General features: G+C 42.9%; 1 protein-coding gene across 1 annotated transcript in view; it reads right to left on the bottom strand.

Annotated features, from left to right (window-relative positions):
- The window catches only part of ULK4 (unc-51 like kinase 4), a 4,087,308-nt gene that overhangs the window by 2,628,666 nt on the left and 1,439,125 nt on the right, over positions 1 to 19,517 (bottom strand). The window contains exon 19 of the mRNA XM_044064733.1: positions 4,850 to 4,933. Coding sequence (XP_043920668.1) covers positions 4,850 to 4,933 — 84 coding nt within the window. The remainder of the gene's footprint in view (positions 1 to 4,849; positions 4,934 to 19,517) is intronic.

The following is a 19,517-nucleotide window of genomic DNA, read 5'->3' as shown; positions in this document are numbered from 1 at the left end:
AATGGGCTGACCAGGCACAGGATGAGAGGGTCCACTCAAAATCTGAGGCTGGGATGAAGTCTGGCGAGCAGAGGAGACTACTCTGGCAGCAGAGAGAGATCTTTCCACAACCTGGAATGAGTAAGGACTGGACAAAGACCCCTCCCCGTGGATAATACCACAAGGGAGGAAGGAGCAGAACCCACCAGGACCTCCAACCCTCTGGAGAAGGCCAGACTGGAACTATCGAGAACTGAAGCACCGAGGGGCAGAGAGCGGTCAGAAAGGTCCGGACCTGATCCTGCCCACATGGACTCCGGAGCAACAACCTGGATTGGTGGCCCCGCCTGCCCCAAGAGATGGAGAGCAGAACTAGGCATAGACTCCAATGGAGTAGGGACAAAAAGTGTCCTGGAAGCCCCCACCACCACCATGCAGCATGCCGGCTCCCTTAAGTCCAAGCCCTGCTGGGTTGGATGAGGAGAAATAACCGGGGAGAAGGAGAAGGCTCCCTAGACCGATGGGCTGGGGAAGCCAAAAGCCCCAACTCTATTTGAGCTTTTAGAAAGGACAGCATCATCCTGTCAATATCGGAAGGAGGAATACTCCTGGAAGATTGGGAAGAAATACAGGACCTAGCTGTAGACCCGTGCCGGGATCCTGACGGTCTTCTCCATTGGCCCAGGGAATGGATCCTTCACGGAGAGGTAAACAAATGGTCCCCTCCCAGAGGATCCGCGAGAAGGTCCTCAACAACAATAGGATTCAACATGGGTCTCAGATCCGACTGTGTCGGATCCAAGGAAACAGAAGGATCCCAGGGCAGGGCTCTTGAACCCCTCAGATCCAAAAGGATCAAATCTGTAAATGGCCTACTCTGACTCAGATCCTCAATCCAGAGGCCTTGGATCTGAGAGTGAACTCCAAGACCTTCGAATTCGAAAACCTTGGACCTGGGCACCGATTCTCTGAAGGACTTTGGATCCAAAATCTTCGGATCTAACCCCACCAAGGTTGGAGTCGGATCCGAGGATCTGGGATCTGACAGCCTAGGGCTTTTTACCTGAGACCTCCCCAGAAGAGGAGGAAGAGGTGAGGTTGCTTTTCTTTTGTGGTCAGAGGGACCCAGCTTGGTCAAAAGCTCCTTGACCAAGGGACCCCCCCCCCCCCCGAGCCATTCCTTTGAGAAGTAGTTTATTTTGGTGCTCAACCAGGGCCTTGAGGTTGAATGTGGCACAAATGCCACACTCCACCTCCAGGTGGCAGGTGCCGAGGCAGTAGAGACACTCCTCGTGTGAGTCGGAAACAGGCATGAAGAGCACCTCTTAAAACCTGATGGCTTTTCTGACATCTTAAAGTGCCAAAACACGAAACCAAGTCCGAAGTAGAGAAGCCTGCAACTTGCAACAGTCGAGAACCAAAGAGTCCATCCCACACACAACCCAACACACACCAAAACCTAAACTACAGAAAATCAAGAAAAAATTAAATCCCAAGAAAAATTCCTGACACAAACTTTACAACTGTAAAGACACTGAAAAGGGTGCCAATGCCACACAAACAGGAGGGGTAGAACAACAATGGTTACAATATGCAGAAAAAACTAAGAACCAGGAGAACACTAAGAAAACTAAGAGACTAAGAAAGAAACTAAAAGGAAATCCCAAAAAGATACATCTACTTGACTATCCTGAGGAGCTGAGCAATCTGCGTCTGTCTACAAGCGAGGCAAATGAGATCTGGGGTTTCTAGTGGTAGTGATAACTACTTTATAGTCTGGGCAAAAGGGGGGCATAGCTAGTAAACCTGTGTCAGCCTTTCTCAGGTGTGTGTGTGTGTGTGTGTGTGTGTGTGTGTGTGTGTGTGTGTGTGTGTGTGCACATGCAAATCAAACCTCAAAAATTGTGTGTGTCAGCTACTTGGACAGGGACACAAAGCACTGGTTGGACACAGATAGTGTTGGAGGACTTGGCTTGGAACCCTGGCTAAGGATTTAACTCTAACAGCTGTGTCAGTGGGGAGTCTTACTGGAGATCTGGAGAAAGAGAGAGGAGCCAGCCACCGGACTGACTGTGTTTCCTATGTGCTCTTCAGGGAAATTGTACTTGATTGTGCTTGAAGCAGACAGCTTCTTCTGGACATACTCTGCATGTATCTGTTATCCTCCCAGTGAACGTTCCCCACAGGTGCCAGTGGTGAGGACTGAGGCTCCTTGATTACTGGCCCAGAGGTAGGGCATCACAGAGGTCTCTTAAGAAAACTGAAGGATTGGCTGTACGACAAAACTTTTGAACTAGGTTGGTTGCATGTTGAACAATAAGACTTAAAGGGTGCAGTAAGAGGGACAATGTCAGACGTTAGAGAAGTGACTACTAGAGTACCATACAGGTCAGTCCTTGGTCGAGTACTCATCAGTGTGCTTACCTCAGAGATGCCTGGGGAAAGAAGGAAAAAGATCATCCTCTTTGCTGATGCTGCAAAGATTGGTGCAGAAGTGAAGAATGGGAAGGGAAAGTTTAGTGAATGATTTGGAAAGAATGAACAAGTGGTAGAAAGGTGCCAACTTTAGTAAAATTTAAACAACTCCGAAGTCCTGCAATTAGGCACAGCAACCTGGGTGCAAAGTATCAGCTGGAAAGAGTAGAAATTACGGCAATGAAGCAGGGTGTTGATCACTCCTGGACTGCACAGATAGTGGAGGGGGGGGGGTTGTTTGGCAGTGACAGAAGCAAACAGTATTCTGGGGAGTATCCTCAGGAAGACGGATTCCAAAAGTGAACAGGTGAACAAGACCTTGATCAGAACACACCTTGAATACTGCATGCAGTTCTGATGGCCATATAAGAAAAAAAACATCATGCTGCTGGAAAGCATTTCAGAGGAAAATTATCACAAAGATCTCTGGAATGGAGGGGAAGGAACATGACCAGAGCCTACAGGAGTTAACGTTCTTCTTATTTGAGACCAGAAGAGACACAGGGACATGATATTAGCATAAAAGATCATGCCAGGGCTCAATGAATAGGAAGGACAACGGTGAAAGGAGGGGTCACAGGTAACAGACTGCAGGGACCATCCACTACCTGTATTTCCAGTAATACTTTTTCGCAGAAAAGATTGTGGACCTATAGAATGGACTGCTAGAATGAGTGCTGGACTGGAAATCCATAGTTGCAATCAAGAGGGTATGAAATAGTTGGAAAAAGTACAAAGGTGAAAGTAGGGCTGGAAGAGAGAGAGAGAATGGTAAGGCATATAAAAGGGCAGACTACACTAACTTCTGCCATCAAGTAAATGTTATGTAATGCAATGATATGGATGCCTCTGGTCTTCAGGATCTGAGTTCAGTCAGGCATCAAATGTACCAATTGTGTCAAACTTGAAAATACTTTTTATGAGCAAGAGCTGATAAGTACTTTTTGAATACCTCAGAATCATTTTCGATATCTGACTCGACTTCAAACTATATCAGCTCTTGGTAATAAAAACTACATATTTTTCTGACATATAAGTAAATTTGTCTCATTTATTGACCAAGAAGAGGGGTCTTGCTCACTCATTTGGAATATGGATATCCCTATCTGAATTTTCTTCCCTCATGAGCTTAAAACTCTCACAGCAAGACAGCAGTCGTCCACTTCACTTGACTGGCTGCACGGTGGTATTTAGCAGACTTGAGTGGCTCCTTAAAAGGCCAAAACAGAAATGCAACTACACACAGACAGACGCGTGCATATGCACTGCATACATACACACTACTCACTATATCATGATGTCCTTCCCTTTCAGTACCTGTTCTATGTCAGATAATTTGACATATCACTTTTCTAACTCTTGTCTTCATGCTCTAACCACTGCATGCTCATACCCAGTACTATGAAATCATATGGGAACAGTTCCTTCTTCAGAACCGCTCCTCATAAGTAAAAAAGTACTACTCACTTACATCAGATGAAACTCGTAATCTAATTAAATTTAAGGCAAAATTATCCAAGTGCTTTTTCAATAAAAATTCATGTACTGACCTTCGAAGATCCACAATAGCACACTCAGGCATTTTTAGTGCTGTTAATGATTTAACTTCTACTGAATGCTTAATACAGTAATAGTAGCACATTTTCAAATAGATATGTAGCTTGAGTTATTCTTAGGCATGCTGAACATGAACGAGCATGGTAACGAACATACACATAATATTAAAAAAGTTGATACATATAAATAAAATGTGTGTAGGGGTTTCAGTTTGTGTTTCTTTTTAAAACCATAATTCTGTTACCTATGTGCAAACCTATCTGTGCTGTGAATAAAAAGGTTCCAGATCACCCCACCTACATGATAAATAAAAATTCCCTAAAAGAGTAGTCAGCAAACTTAATTTTAATATCACAGCTAGAAAATTGTGAATAATCAAAACAGGTTCATCTACTATATCATTAAGAATTCAAAAGCTAGAATTTGTCAACTGAGAAATGATAAAGTTCAACCTCTGGAGATTAGTTTAAAGACTGTGTTCACCTTATTAGTCCCAAGTTGTTTTTTTGATTTTTTTTTCATTAGGGCTGTATAACTCGTATAGTTTTATGCTACTGACTCAAGCAACAGAAGAAACAACATTCATATTTCAGAATACCTCTCAAATGTTCAAATAGCATCTATAATATTTCCTTTTTGTAAACAATAAATAAACATTAAATTTACTGCATACTGATGGCCAGACGGCCACAGTCTACTCCCTATTATTTAAATTCAGGACTATTATAAAGCTGACAAGATACTGCTGCTTCAGGCTAAAAGCCTCATACACTGCCTGAAGGATTATTACATACATAATACCCAGTGAAGGCAATGTTTAAAAAAAAAAAAAACTTACCCCTTCTCGAAGACATCTCATTAGTACAGTGTAGGCAGTCGAGGGAACAAGCCAGCATTCTCTAGGGTGATCTCTCTTCTCATCCTGTTATAAAATGCAAGAAACAGTTACAAATCTGCAGCAACGGTATAAAACATTCTTAACCCTTTCTCACTTTACTTCAATTTAACAGATTCATTTTACGTTTAATTAACACATTATCTTTAAACATATTAAAGACAGCATTTCAAATTATAAAATACAATTAAACTTAAAAAAACTCATCTCAGTTCCTTCCCCAAGTTACATTTTTTAAAATGTAATCATCAAAGTGAACACAGTCTGAAAACATGAATTAAAGTGAAAATGTTGTGGGATTTCAGTATTAACTTTAAGTGCCCTTCACCCAAATCAAATATTCTTAATTTAGTTACAGCCATTTATTTGGTGGGAGTTCCACTCCTTTGCTTTTTTTTTATTATATCCCCAAGTTATCAGTGTTACCACAGTGTCATACCTAAGAGAAGGCTTAGTTCAGCAGAACTTTCTGAGGAGCCAATCAGGTACATTAATGTTGTACAACGAAACTCATTTGAATGCTTCACTCTTGCACTCTGGAGTGTGAAGTACTCAATAATGAAGTATGACTCCATTGCTGGAGTACAGTGTCACCATTTTCAAAAGTGTTCTAGAAAATGTATATTTCCATTAGTACAGCTGTCTAATAATTAGGGCAGTGCATGAGGTATGACACATGATTTATGGCATGCTGTGTGTATAACTAGTACAATTTACTCCTGGGAAAACTCTTCTACAGCTTACTGACAGGTGCTACAGGATATATATATATATATATATATATATATATATATATATATATATATATATGCGTGTGTGTGTGCGTGTGTGTGTATAATGGTTAAAGTTACAACTAAGCCTATCATCTTGTCTGACAGAGGCAGAAGTAACAGATACTGATTAGGTTTAAAACTGAAAACATTATCTAATGGTTGGTGAATCAGTTACATTCTACTCATTTACTTAAAAATTAACCTACATAGCTAACAATTTAGTATGCCAAATTAAGTGTAACATTTTCAAGTGAGGGCCAGCTCTAAAAGAAAAATTGGCCTGGCAAGGTACAATAACAAGCATTTTCGGTAGCCACATCTTTTTCTTTTCTTTTTTTTTTTTTTTGGATGAGGAAGGGAAAAACAAGGTCTCCTGCAGTTACTGTCAGCAGAAGGAATTACATCAGCCAGGATCAGGACCCCAAAGCAATGTTCTACAAAATGTCTATAGTAATTTGGGAATGACCCTGCTGCCGCTACTGTATACATGTATAAATATAGGAAGACAGAGTTCTTTATATCCTCACAAGGTTTTTGCATGTTAGTATTTAAGAAAGTATACTATGTTGCCGCGGTGGTGCAGCAGTTAGTGTTGTCACCTCACAGCAAGAGGTTCTCCCGTTCGAATCTCGGCTGGAGCACCTTCTGTGTGGAGTCTGCATGTCCTCCCTGCGGTTGAGTGACATTTAAAGACATGCAGGTAGGTGCGTGCGTGAATGGGTGTGCCTTCTTTGAAGGTTGGGCATTGGGCTGGCAACTCGGCGCCGTAAAAATCTACTGCCAATCATTAGTGGACTGGAGTTCTGCTGGGGCGACCCCTAACTGGGAAAAGCCTAAAGACATTACTTTTACTATGTCCACATAATAAAAGGTAAAATTGTCCAACAAAAGCCTATAGAAAGCCATCATTAAAGGAAAATCAGGGGTGATGGGGAGAAGAAAGTGGCTATCTGATGCTACACAGCCTCCTTACAGAAGCACAGAAATGTGTTTTGAGAAGCAAAGAATCTGAGATAGTAATTGGTCAAGAAAAATGAGGTGACGGACCACCTCAGAAAGGAGTCCTTGTAAGAACATGAGGCCAAAAGTGTATGATGTCAGCAGGCTATGTCCAGATTGTGGTTGGTAAAGGAGTTACTCCATAGCCAAACAGCAGATGTACATGTTGTCAATGGAAACATTACAAAGGAAGGTAGTGAAATAAGGCAACAACTTTGAGTGACTGAGTGCCCTTATCAGGCAAAATATTCTTTTTAGTGACAGTTTCACAGTAAAATAATATAAACAAATTATGACTAGTACATGCATTGCTTGGATATTTTTCATTTTTTTTTCAGTAAACAATGAACATTTGAAATGTGTCTGGTGTCACTCCAGGGGAATCCAGCATCTGTCAGCATGGAAGAACATGGTCAAAAGACCATAATGCCTTGCCAAGAATGAGCTGCACCTGTCTCCACTAGGCTTTCAGATATTGGCTAAAACTTTATCAACCCCCTCAGAGCCTTTTTTAAGCAATGTCAAAAAGACAAACTAACAACGCAGTGAGAAAGTCTACAAGCAACCTTAAGTAGTCACTGCTTAGTGCTTGGCACCTAAACAAAAAACTCCACATCCTTCAAGCCCCCCCTCAATCTGGAGAATGTAGGTATCTGTGCAGTGACCAAGACTTGGTATAAAGCCAAAGAAAATACTCCAGAAGTGCAAGGCAACAGTGCCTTCCACATATTTAGACCAAAAACAGCACAGACTGAGACCAAATGTGGAGGTCTTTCAATCTATGTTAGCAACAAACACACCTCCAGGTTGGTTAAACAGGATGATACTATGGAGCTCAGTCACAAGCAAGTCACCATAGGTAAGGTCGCTCACTATATCATGGCTAGCTACAAGTCACCATCTGTGGCCCTAGTCTCTTGTGACTCTTACCTAAACCTACTAGAGGTGCTCACCATCCAACCAAACACTTTATTTATGGGTTACTTTAACTACTCCTCTATAGACTGGGAAACATACACCACCTCAACGTCACAGGCACAGTGCTTCCTGGACTTTAACACAAACACCATGGAGCAAACAGTGCATGCTGCAACCAGGAGATCAAACATAATTGGATCTGGTACTCACCAACATGGAAGAGCACTGCCCCCCCTCCCCGGCCATCCCCATGTTACGTCCTCACTAGTGAGGTTGGATCATTAAGCTGTCTCATTTTAAGTAAAAGCAACCTAGAAAATCCAGCTAAACTAGTAACAGTTAGGAAATACTCAAAGGCAAACTACGGTACTTTTCCATTAAACCCCTACCATTTGCCGCTGGTCTGGTTCTGGCCTATTTCTTCACTATAAAATCCGAGTTAAAAGCAGAGACATCTGAGGCAGGTATGCATGTGTGGGACAAAAGTTAAAATCAGAAATAGTACAGATTCAATCCACAATAACGTACAGTTAGAAATTATCCTGCTGCTTACATATTATCACAACCAGATTTTTGTGTTCGCGGAAATCGCATAGTTCAAGTGAAATGAGTACAGGTAAGACTTGATGGAGTTTGAACAGCACTTTCAAGTCTTACATGCACAATCTGGTTGTGAATGAGTACATGTAAAACCCACTATCAAACCAAGAGTCAGACTGTACAACTGTTGTGAAAAGGGTATGTTATAAGGTCTTGTTTACATCTGGCATGTTTCTACTTCTGGACTATACACTTTGTAACGTGCTCTTTCTACAGGCAAAGAAATACGCAGAAAAGTTAAGAAAAACAAGTCAATTACATGTGAGAACTGCTAAGTACAAAAATAAAACTGCACACAATATGTACTACATTCAGTGACTGCAAGTAGGAGGGGAAATGTCAGAAATAGGCATCTGTGCTCATCTTAAAAAACTCGCCAAACCAACAGTGTTTACAATGCATGACTTGGAAGTGTATACATCTTACAGAGTGCAGTGAAAGTGTTTTAAGAGCATTGCCATTGCAATGCTCACATCGGGTGAGGTATAAAACATACAATCAAAGCAACAGTCAGAGTTACATGTGTAAACATCATCCGAAGTTGCCATACACTAAACAATGCAATGAAATTAACATTGGACAAGGGAGACTGTGAAAGTACCCACAATTTTTGGCCTTGGGAATGTACTCACTGTAACATTAATTACACCAGAGTGGTGATTCACAGTCTTCCTTTTAACTCAGAATGTAGGCCAGTGACCAGCGGCAAGTGGTAGGGGTTTAACGGAAAAGTACCCAAACTACATCCTATTAAGTGACAATTTGTCAAAATTCAAGGCTTCCCCTGAGACCACAGCTACATATGCAGAAATATTCACAGAGTCACTGTACAAACATGTGAATGGCTGCAGAGAGGCTACTGTTTCTACCAGAAATAAACCCAAAACAAACCCCATTGGTGGAACCCTCACCTTAACAAGGTATTTAATAAAAGAAGAAAATTCATGTCCAAAATCAGGAAAAGCAACTCTCTTAAAGATAAATGCTGTCTTATACATCTAGACAAGTTACTAAGAGGTCTAATTAAGTGAATTAAGTCCAGCAATGACAACTATGAGGTCAGGATAGCTTCACAGGCTAAGGACAATCAGAAGGCCTTCTTCAGCTACATCCAGAACCTTAGAAGTAACACACACACGTGCCCTAAACTGGTGGTGAGCAATACCACCTACAATGATCAGGGTAACATAGCTTATCTACTGGCTGATAAATTCAGCACAGACTTTACCCCCACTCCCTCCCAGTTCCACCAGGTGAAATCTCCTCCAACCTACTTCCCCTAGCTATCAGCGGGGACCAGGTGCTGGTAGCACTCTCTAAAGCAAAGAAAACCACATCCATGGGTCCTGACAACATTCCCGATTACCTCCTGTACAGTCTAAAATATGACCAAATCAGGACCACTAAAGGCATTCTTCAACTAGAGCCTTGAAACAGGCTACATTCCAAGTGAATGAAGGACAGCAACTGTCATTCCTCTCCACTAAGGCAGACCATCAACAGATCCAGGGAACTAAAGACCCATCAGTATAACAAGCCTAATATGCAAAGCTATGGAACAAATTATCATGGAAATGATAAACGCGGACATTGACAACCTACAAACACTGGACCCATCTCAATTTGTCTTTGTTAAGGGAAGGTCATGCCTACTTAACTTGGTAGATTTCTTTGAGAGAGTCACCAAAGCAACAGGCAAGGGTAAAACAGTGCATACTGTGTATCTTGACCTGGCTAATGCATTTGATACAATACCCCAACTCAGACATTGTAGACAAGCTCTCTGAGCTATGCATAACCCCTTACATATCTCTCTGGATTGCTGGCTGGCTCATAAAAAGGACCCAAGCAGTCAGGATCAGTGAGACTACCTCCATCAAGAGACCAGTCACAAATGGAGTACCCCATGGCTCCATGTTGTGCACACTCCTGTTTTGCATCTACTTCTTGGAAGTCAAGGCTAATGTTAAAGGCCTCTGGTTCATCAGGTTTCCAGATGACTGTAAACTGAGAGCTATTATAGATTCTCTCCAAGATGCAAACATCCTGCAAGTAGATTCAACACAGATAAATGACTGGTTCCAAAGCCAAGACCTAAAACTCAATGCCAAAAAATGCATTATAATGCCCTTTTGGAAACTGTCAACACAAGTTAATTACTCCATCGATAAAATACCCCTAACAGTTGATTCAGTCGTAAGGGATCTGGGAATATATGTAGACAGCAGCCTGGTCTTTGACCCACATGAAGTTAAGATAATAAGAAAATCATTCTATGACATCCAACTTATAGGTAAGTGTATGGCATCCAAGTCCATGGAAGTTACAGTACTATTCTACTCTGTCCATATCACACCTATCATTGAATACAATGTCCCCTTTGGCATGTACCTAACCAGACACTTGCTACAGTTGCAGCGCTCAGAAAGATTTCTCACCAGGAGAATTCAAGGCAAGAATACCCTGTCCAACACTGATAGCCTAAAGGCTCTGTCTCTGTATTCAGTCTCCTACAGGCTCCTAAGAAGGGATCTTTGCCTGGCTTATAGGGCTTCCTCAGACCCAGCCCTGAGGGATCTGCTGCACATGCACAAAACAAACAGCACCTGAAACACTAGATCCAGGGACCTAAACTTCACTTGTGACATAAACAGAATGTGCTGGTGAGATAGATATGTATTCCAAAGGGTCCCCACGCCATGGAATAGGCTCCCCATCCATGTAAAGAGTTCATCCCTGACCCTATTCAAGCAAAATCTTGACAACTGGATGGGAAATCATAAATTTACCCCTGGTCTGGCTCCCATTGTCCATATGGACAGAAGCCATCAATAAGAAATGTATTATTCTAACTAGCACCTCCACTACAAATCCTAAGTTAACTGCCTACTAAAATTTCCCCCATGACACTTGGGGCCCAAATGGTTTCAGGATGATAGCTAGACTTGTAAGGCCCTAGTAGTTGTTAGCCTAGTAACAACCAATGAACCAATGAAATTAGTTCAGTGTGTTTCTAATAGAAACACAGATGCCAAAACAGATTCAGAGTATCCTCCTCCCTTTCTTCTCCCTTATATTAAACTAGTTAATATTCATTCATTTATTCATTGTCTGATACATTATTTAACCTAATCAGGCTGGCATAGGACCCAAAACCTATCATGAGAACCATCCAAGAAATGTATAGTTATCCCCTTTGGGAAAAAACATGTATCTGTGAATTACCATATAGGTGGCAGTACACTAAACACCAAAAGTGTGATAAGAGACTTAGGGACACAGGTGGACAATGGTCTCACCTTCAATAACCACATCGCCACAACATTCAGGAAATCCTTCTATGTGGCACACCTCATCACTAAGGGCTTTTCATCCAGAAAAAAGGAGGTCATTGTCCCACTGTACTCATCCCTCATTAGAACCATTATAGAATACAACGCCCCGTTTGGTATGTACCTCTCAAGACATCTGCAACAACTGGAAAGGCTGCAGAAATACCTCACTAAAAGAATCACAGGCCTAAAGCAGATGCCCTATGCTGACCACCTTAAAAAACTCCAGCTATACTCTGTCGCATATCGTCTACTCAGAGGCGATCTCTGCTTAACATACAAGGCCATGTCAAACCCTGAGCTGTTGGACATGCTACACTTAAAGAAATCCCACTCCCTCAGAGCCACACGCGCCAGGGATCTAAACCTTGTCATCACAATAAACAAAACATGCTGGAGGGATAGATTCCTGACCCAGAGACTCCCCAGACTCTGGAATAGATTGCCCATACATGTCAAGCAGAGTGCCTCTTTGGCCCTCTTCAAAAGGAAACTTGACGATTGGATAGGAGAAAGGAAATTCACCCCAGGGATCACGTCAGTTGCCCTGCTAGACAGGGGTCCGGGAAAGTAAATAGTGTGGGAAGAAATAGCCAGGGAATTGTTATGGCTAGGCTTGTATAGGCCCTAGGGCTGATAGCCTAGTACCAACCTATGAATCTGTTTTAAGATACAGTGTCAGTTCTGCAATGGACATTAGTCTAACTCAGGATGTAAATGCAGACAAATACAGACAGTTTAGTCGACTATCAATTCATCTATCAGTATGTCTCTGGAATGGAGGATGAGACTAGACACTCTGGAAAAATCTCATGTGGGCACAAGGAGAACATACAGGCTCCAACATGAACACAATCTAGATGGGAGTAAACCTGGAGAAAAGTACTGTAAAGCAGCAATGCTAACTTATGAACCAATGCGCTACCCATTGCTAACAGCAAAGCAATTCTGAATGCAAATTTTAAGGTTGCCCAAAAAGATGACAAAGCCTTCTAGAATGCAAAGCAGAAGTTCTAAGCTCCACCTGCTCAGAATAACAGCACCTAGGAAAAATCTCCACTGTGAATAATGTAAACTCATGAAGAAAATATGTTTTTCAACCAAAATGTAGAATCTATGGTGAGTTCAAATCTTATAATAGAGACAAAAATGTCAATAAAAATTCATCAGGGCTGTGACCACGTCACGGTGAAGGAGCTTGTGTATGTCAGTGAAGCTAAGTCCTATACCATGTAGGGCTACCCAAGGTGGGCAGGTCATGGTAGACAGATCAGACTAAACATGTTTCACTAGAGAAGGTATAAGGAATCCACTCCAATCTTTTTTGGAAACTGCATGGACAAAAGCAACCACACATGTTGAAATGGCTCTGAAGGATGAGATCCTCGGGTCTGAAGGTGCCCAGCATACTGCTGGAGAAGAATAGATGACAAGCAGGTAACTATTCAAAATGTCAGGATTTGCAATGCCAAGTCACAGCATGTAAAGAATGAATGATCAAAAATAAGAAGTTATGTACTTACCATAACATTCCATGTGAGTTGTTCATCTCACCTTCTTTCTCACTGACAAGTTCAGAGCTGATCCTCGGCTCCTACTCAGCCAAATGCTAAAGCTCGAGGTCTTCAAACAGCTTATGCCCTTCTCCCTATCCCATGACGAAATAGTGCTTCCACTGACATGTTGTCCATCTGTATTGCAATAGTCCCTAGAGGTAAAAAGTTTTGAAAGGACTGCAATGCTAGAAGTACCATTCTCATCTCTAGGACACTGATAAGCAGATGAGCCTCATGATTCTCTCATGTGCCTTGGGCTGTCCTTCCCTGAAAATGCCCCCACCCACCCTATCAGGGAGGTGTCCGTGGACACAGTGGCAACTGGGGTTGGAAGAACAAAGGGACGTCCTATTGTCACTTGAGGAGAGGTCAGCCACCAAAAAGATCCTTCTTGCATGACTTTATTATAATGTGGTGACACATTGGAAGTTCCCGATAAGACCATTGTGTGAAAACCAGCCATTGCAGTATCCGCATGTGCATTCGGCCTAATGGAATGGCAATGATGGCTGCTGTCATGGTCCCTAGTAATTTGAGCACTACTGAAACTGGGGCTCTCTGTTTGGGGATGAGATTCAGAATTTGTTGTCGAAGGCTCACCATTCTTTCCATTGGAAGTTTTATGGTCATGGAAACTGTGTTGAGATCTGCTCCGATAAAGATGGTACGTCTGGATGGCTGTAAAGCAGATATGTCCCAGTTTATATATATCCCCAAACAACTGCAAAGATCTAAGGTTGTCTCCCTTGCGTGTATGAGTTGATGCTTGGTGGTGGCGATGAGGAGCCAGTCGTCTAAATATGGAAACACCTGGAATCCTAACCACCTCAGGAGAGCCGTGACTACTACCATGCATTTGATGAACACTCTGGGGGCTGTAGTGAGACCAAAGGGCAGAGCTCGAAATTGAAAGTGACTGGCTCCTAGCCAAAAGCGTAGATGATCCCTGAATGGTGTGGCCAACTTTATATGGTAGTAGGCATACTGGAGATCTATTGAGCACATCCAATGGTCTTTTCCTAGAAAAGTAAGTATAGACTGTAGCGTGACCATCTGAAATGTTGTTTTCTTAACAGATTTGTTCAACCTGCTGTGATCCAAAATTGGTCTCCAGTCCCCTGTTTTCTTTGGAACTAAAAAGAACCTTGAGTAAGTTCTGGATCCTCCCTGATCTGGTGAGACTGGTTGGATGACTCTTTTTTTTCTAGCAACCTTGTAATATCTATGGTTGCCTGTTCCCAGTGATTGGGTGGAACACCTGGAATTTTTTTCACAGGGGATGGAGGGGTAGTAAAGGGAATAGTGTATCCTCTGGATATTATGCTTTGTACCCACTAATCTTTTGTGATTTTTAGCCAGATGTCTGGTTACAAAGATAAGCATCTCCCGACTGCCTCCAGAGATGGACAGACAGGCCTCCTTTCAGGAGCGCTGGTAGGGCTTGCCAAAGAACTGATCCCTGTCACCCTGATTTTGCGGACCCCCTCTGCCACGTGGACGGCATCTCCCATTATTGCCCCCTCCTCGGTCGCTAAAGGAGCTTTCACCATGTGTGTCAAAGAAAGCTTCTTGGGCTTTACGGAACCACATTTTTCCACTTTTCCGAACTTTAGGATAAGGTCTGGTAGGAGTGGAAAACCAGACTCCTACGGCAGACAGAGTCTTTCCATCTTGCTCACACCTGGTAAGCGTTTCCTTCACTTTAGGTCCAAAAAGTGATGAACCATCAAAGGGGGTGTTTATAAAGGATGACTTGTAGGGCTCCGCAAAGGAACATAAGTGCATCCAGATGTGCCTCCTAAGAGCAATTTCTGTACCCACTGCCCTACTCATTCCATCAGCTGCATATGAAATCAGATGCATGGAAGAGTTTATAAGGAAATTTAGGGTAGCAACTGGGAGGTTAACTTATCTGAGACCCCCCACAGCTACCGCACCCTGTAGAGTTTCTCCTAACTCCTTAAGGAGATCTCTGTGTAGTCTAGTGAAATGTGTGAGATAGTTCAGGGAAGGCCGCTGAACTAAACATGCACTTTCCATATCTGTCCATGATCCTAGAGTCTCTATTAGGAGGATGAAAGTACAGTTGTGTACACTTACCATAAATGTAGATGTTCGAGTGTATTCACTGTTGCAGTCATCATATTTGGGTAATCTGCTTGCAGGTTGCCCTCAGTCAGCCTGATTAACAAAGTCTTGGGTCCTGCGGCGGTTGCTGTCTCTTCTTCCATGATATCAGGTCGTCAGGGGTATAAAGCATGCAGCCGATGCCATTACATCAGTTTTACTTGCCCCAGATGTCAGGTGCCCCCTAATGGGGAGCAATTAAACATAAAACCACAAAGGTGTGCCTCCAACAAAAAGCAGATACACCAAAAAGGCTTTTAAGCATAGTAAAGGAAAGTAGAGGTATAGCCAAAAGAAGTTATGGTTCAGGAGGGAGGGTAACCAGGACTGCAACAGTGAATACACTGGAACATCTACATTTATGGTATGTGTACACAACTGTACTATGTTCTTTGTGTTTCACTGTTGCAGTCATTACATTTGGGTAGATTCCCAAAGCTATGGTTGGGAGGAGGAGTTTAGATAGCATTAGGGCCAGCTATAAGGCCCTGCAAGACTGCAGTGGCAAAGCCAGCTCTGGATTTAGAGAAAATTGGCAGATGATAATGCTTGGTGAAAGTATGTACAGAACTCCAGGTAGCAGCTTCTAGGATGTCCCTGGGAGGAATGCCTCTGAGAAAGGCTGTAGAAGTAGATGCAGCCCTGGTGGAGTGAGGTCTGATCCCCTGGGGGATAGGTTTTCCATGGTGCTTATAGCTGAAATGAATGCAATGGCTTATCCATTTAGAAATGGTTTGTTTTGAAATAGCCCTCCCCTCTGTCCCTGCAGCAAATGCTACCAGCAGTTGTTCAGATTTTTTTTGAGGTTTCGTCCTGTCCAAGTCGAATCTAAGTTGTCTGTGCACATCCAAGGAATGCAGAATCCGTTCCCCTTTGTTCTGTGGATTGGGAAAGAAAGTTGGCGAATGAATGGACTGATTAAGAGCCACACTGGATACCACCTTGGGCATGAAGGATGGATTGGTTCTGAGTGACACCCTGTCTGCATGAAAGATGATGAAAAGCTCCACTGCCATAAGGGCCTGTAATTCAGATACCCTTCTAGCTGAAGTGATTGCTAAAAGGAAAGCTGTTTTCCAAGAAAGAAATTTTAAGTCCGCAGTCGCAGCTGACTCAAACAGAGGTAGAGTGAGTTTCTCTAATACAAAGTTAAGGTCCCAGGCTGGGGTTGGAGCTCTCCTGGGTGGTCTCAAATTTTTGGCCCCTCTGAGGTACTGCTTGACCAGTGGATGAGAGAAGAGGGGAGGTTCTGTGTTGTAATGAGCTGAAATGGCTGAGGCATGCATTTTTATGGAGGAAAAAGACAGGCCCTTGTGAAGCATCTCATTTAAGTATTGTAAAATCTGAGGTAAATTGGATGCTGCTGTGCTCATCCCTTGAGATTGGTTCCAGGCACAGAATCTTTTCCATTTTTCAGCATAAGATTTTCTAGTACTAGGCCTCCTTGCCTCTAAGATGACATCCATCACAGGTTTGCTGAGGGATGGTAAGGGAGAGTTTAAGTAATTCTCCAGGCTGCAAGGTTCAGTGTTGGAAGCTGAGGGTGCAGAATCTGGTTATCCTGCTGAGACAGCAGGGAAGGAGTCTGAGGCAGATGCCATGGAGATAACCGTAATACACTGTGCAGGAGGGGGTACCTGTGTTGGTGCGGCCAGTCTGGAGCAATCAAAATCATCCTTGATTTGTCCTGTTTGACTTTTAGTAGTACTTTGGAGAGCAGAGGCAGTGGGGGGGAAGGCATAGACTGATAGGTTTTTCCAGCTGAAGGACAGAGCATCCACTTTCCAGGCTTGTTTGTGGGGAGTCCTTGTGCAAACTTTGTCCAACTGGTAATTCTGGGGAGAAGCAAACAGGTCTATATCTGGGCTCCCCCATTCACTTGTCAACATGCTTAAAATCCTTGGTTCCAGTTTCCACTAGTGTGGGTCCATGAGATTTCTGCTTAGTCCGTCTGCCAGTGTATTTAATTTTCCTGGCAGGAATTGAGCTTATAGGTGCACTTGGTAGCTCAAGGCTGTGTTCCACAATGCCATGGCTGGTCTGCAGAGGGGGTAAGAATGTGTACCCACCTGCTTGTTTATGTACCACATAACCATGGTGTTGTCCGTCTTTACCATTAGTTGTCCTGGAAGAATGTAGTCCTTGAAGGCTGTCAGAGCATTCTGTACAGCTAACATTTCTTTTTGATTGATATGCAGGTGCATTTGACTTGGGTTCCATTTGCCCTGAATGCACTTCCCTGTCAGATGAACCCCCCCCCCCCATGCATAGTCTGATGCATCTGTTGTTAGGGTTTGGGCAGCAGGGGGTGGTGTGAAAGGTAGTCCCTTGTTTTGGTGGCAGGTCTCTGCCCAACAAAGGAACTCTAGCCGTAAGCAAGGTATGATAGGAATCTTTGTTTCTAGGCTGTGAGAATGTTGACTCCATAGGCTTTTTAGATACCACTGTAGTTTCCTCATATGCAGTCTTGCATATGGAATTAGAAGAATGCAGGAGGCCATGAACCCCAAGGCTTGCAGTATTTGTCTTGCAGTTAGCAGGGTTTTTGTGGCCACTTGTTTGAAGTAGGTTGTCAAATGAATTTGCTTTTCTGGCATGAGGTAAGCCATCTGGGAAGTTGTATTCAAGCTTGCTCCCAGGAATGTAATTTGTTGACAGGGTACCAGTTGTGATTTCTTTTCATTTATGGTGTACCCCAAACAAGTTAGAACCCTTTTTACAAATGCCAGATGATTCAAAAGTATGTCCTGGCTTTCTGCCTGAATTAGACAATCGTCCAGGTATGGGTATATTTGAATACTTCTTTGCCTGCAAAATGCAATAATTGGAGCTAGGCACTTTGTGAAAACCATAGGCGCAGTAGATAAGCCAAAGAGCAGTGCAGAGAACTTTGAAGCGTAGGTATCTTCTGCATGATTCCCTGATTGGGATGTGCAGGTATGCTTCTTTTAAATCTAGTGTTGCCAACCAGGCGTCTTTGCCTAGCATAGGAAGTAATTGGTGAAGGGTCAGCATCTTGAATTTTGGAATCTCCAGAAGGGTGTTTAGAGTAGACAGGTCCAGGATTGGATGCCATGATTTGTCTTCTCTGGGTGCCAGGAAAAGTCTGGAGTAGAAACCTTGTCCCTTTTCCTCTTCTGGTACCAGCTGAATAGCCCCCATGCTTAAGAGAGAAAGTACTTGTTTTTGAGCCTCTGCCCACTGATTTGGGGGTAGGTCCAACCACCCACTTGGCGTTGGCAATGTGTGGAAGTGAAATCTGTATCCCTGGGACACTATATTTAAAACCTATTTGTCCTGGGTAATGAGTTCCCAGTTCTTTGCATGAAGAGCAATCTTTCCCCCCAAAGGGGCAGTCAGAAGATAAGTGCTTGGAAATTTTAAAAGGAAGTCACTGAGACAGTTTACCATAGGGGGTGTCTTGTTATTCCCAGACGTGGAAGTGGAGGCCCCCCTGCTGCTTAGTTCTGTGAGTCCCCTGGGATTGAAACCTGGGGTTTTTGCTGTGTCTGGGTTTGGCTTGAGAAGACCTGGAAGGGGCTGGAAAGGACCAATTCTTAGAGGGCCAGTGCCTACTAAATCTAGGAGGCTGAACTTATAAAAATCTTTGACAGTTTGCATAGATTTAGCTAGATATTCCATCTTTTTAAGAACTTCTTCAGCCTTGTTGCCAAACAGGTGGTCCTGACTTAAAGGAGCATCCAACAATTTAGCTTTAACATGATCAGGCAAAGATTGCTCCTTAAGCCAAGCATGCCTTCTAAGCACAGACCCAGTAACAGCAGCCCTGCAAGAGGCCTCTAAAGAATCAAAACCACATTGCAAAGTATGTTTTCCAACTTGTTCAGCAGAATGCATTAAATTCTGTAAGTCTTTATTTTCCACACAGTCAGGAATCAACATCATTTTCTGTTTAAGCAGTCCAATAACACGTTGCTGATATTTTAACATATGAAAGTGACAGTTTAAAGCTCTAATTGCCAAGGTTGCTGAAGTATAAACCTTTTTACCCCATCTATCCAGCGCCCTGGAGTCTATCAGAAGGGGTAGGATTTTTAGCAGTAGAAGCCTTAATGCCCTTAGGCCACTGTGAAATAGTCTCTGGATCTGCAATGGATTTTTGAAAAGGAACTTGTGGGACTCAGGGACCCTGTAATATCTGTCAGGTTTACTGGGAGCAGGACGCAGGGAATCAGGGGCCAAACTGGATTCCGAGAAAGCATCATCAACAGGAGGAATAGTCAAAGGCCTATGCTGAGGTAGGAGAAGGAAATTAAGAAGTTATGTACCTACCATAACGTTCCAT

The sequence above is a fragment of the Protopterus annectens genome, chromosome 3.part0 (assembly GCF_019279795.1).
Source record: "Protopterus annectens isolate FY-2018-M chromosome 3.part0, PAN1.0, whole genome shotgun sequence".
Classification (NCBI taxonomy): Eukaryota; Metazoa; Chordata; order Ceratodontiformes; family Protopteridae; genus Protopterus; species Protopterus annectens.
The sequence above is the reverse complement of the archived record's forward strand: the minus strand, read 5'-3'. Positions and strand labels throughout refer to the sequence as shown.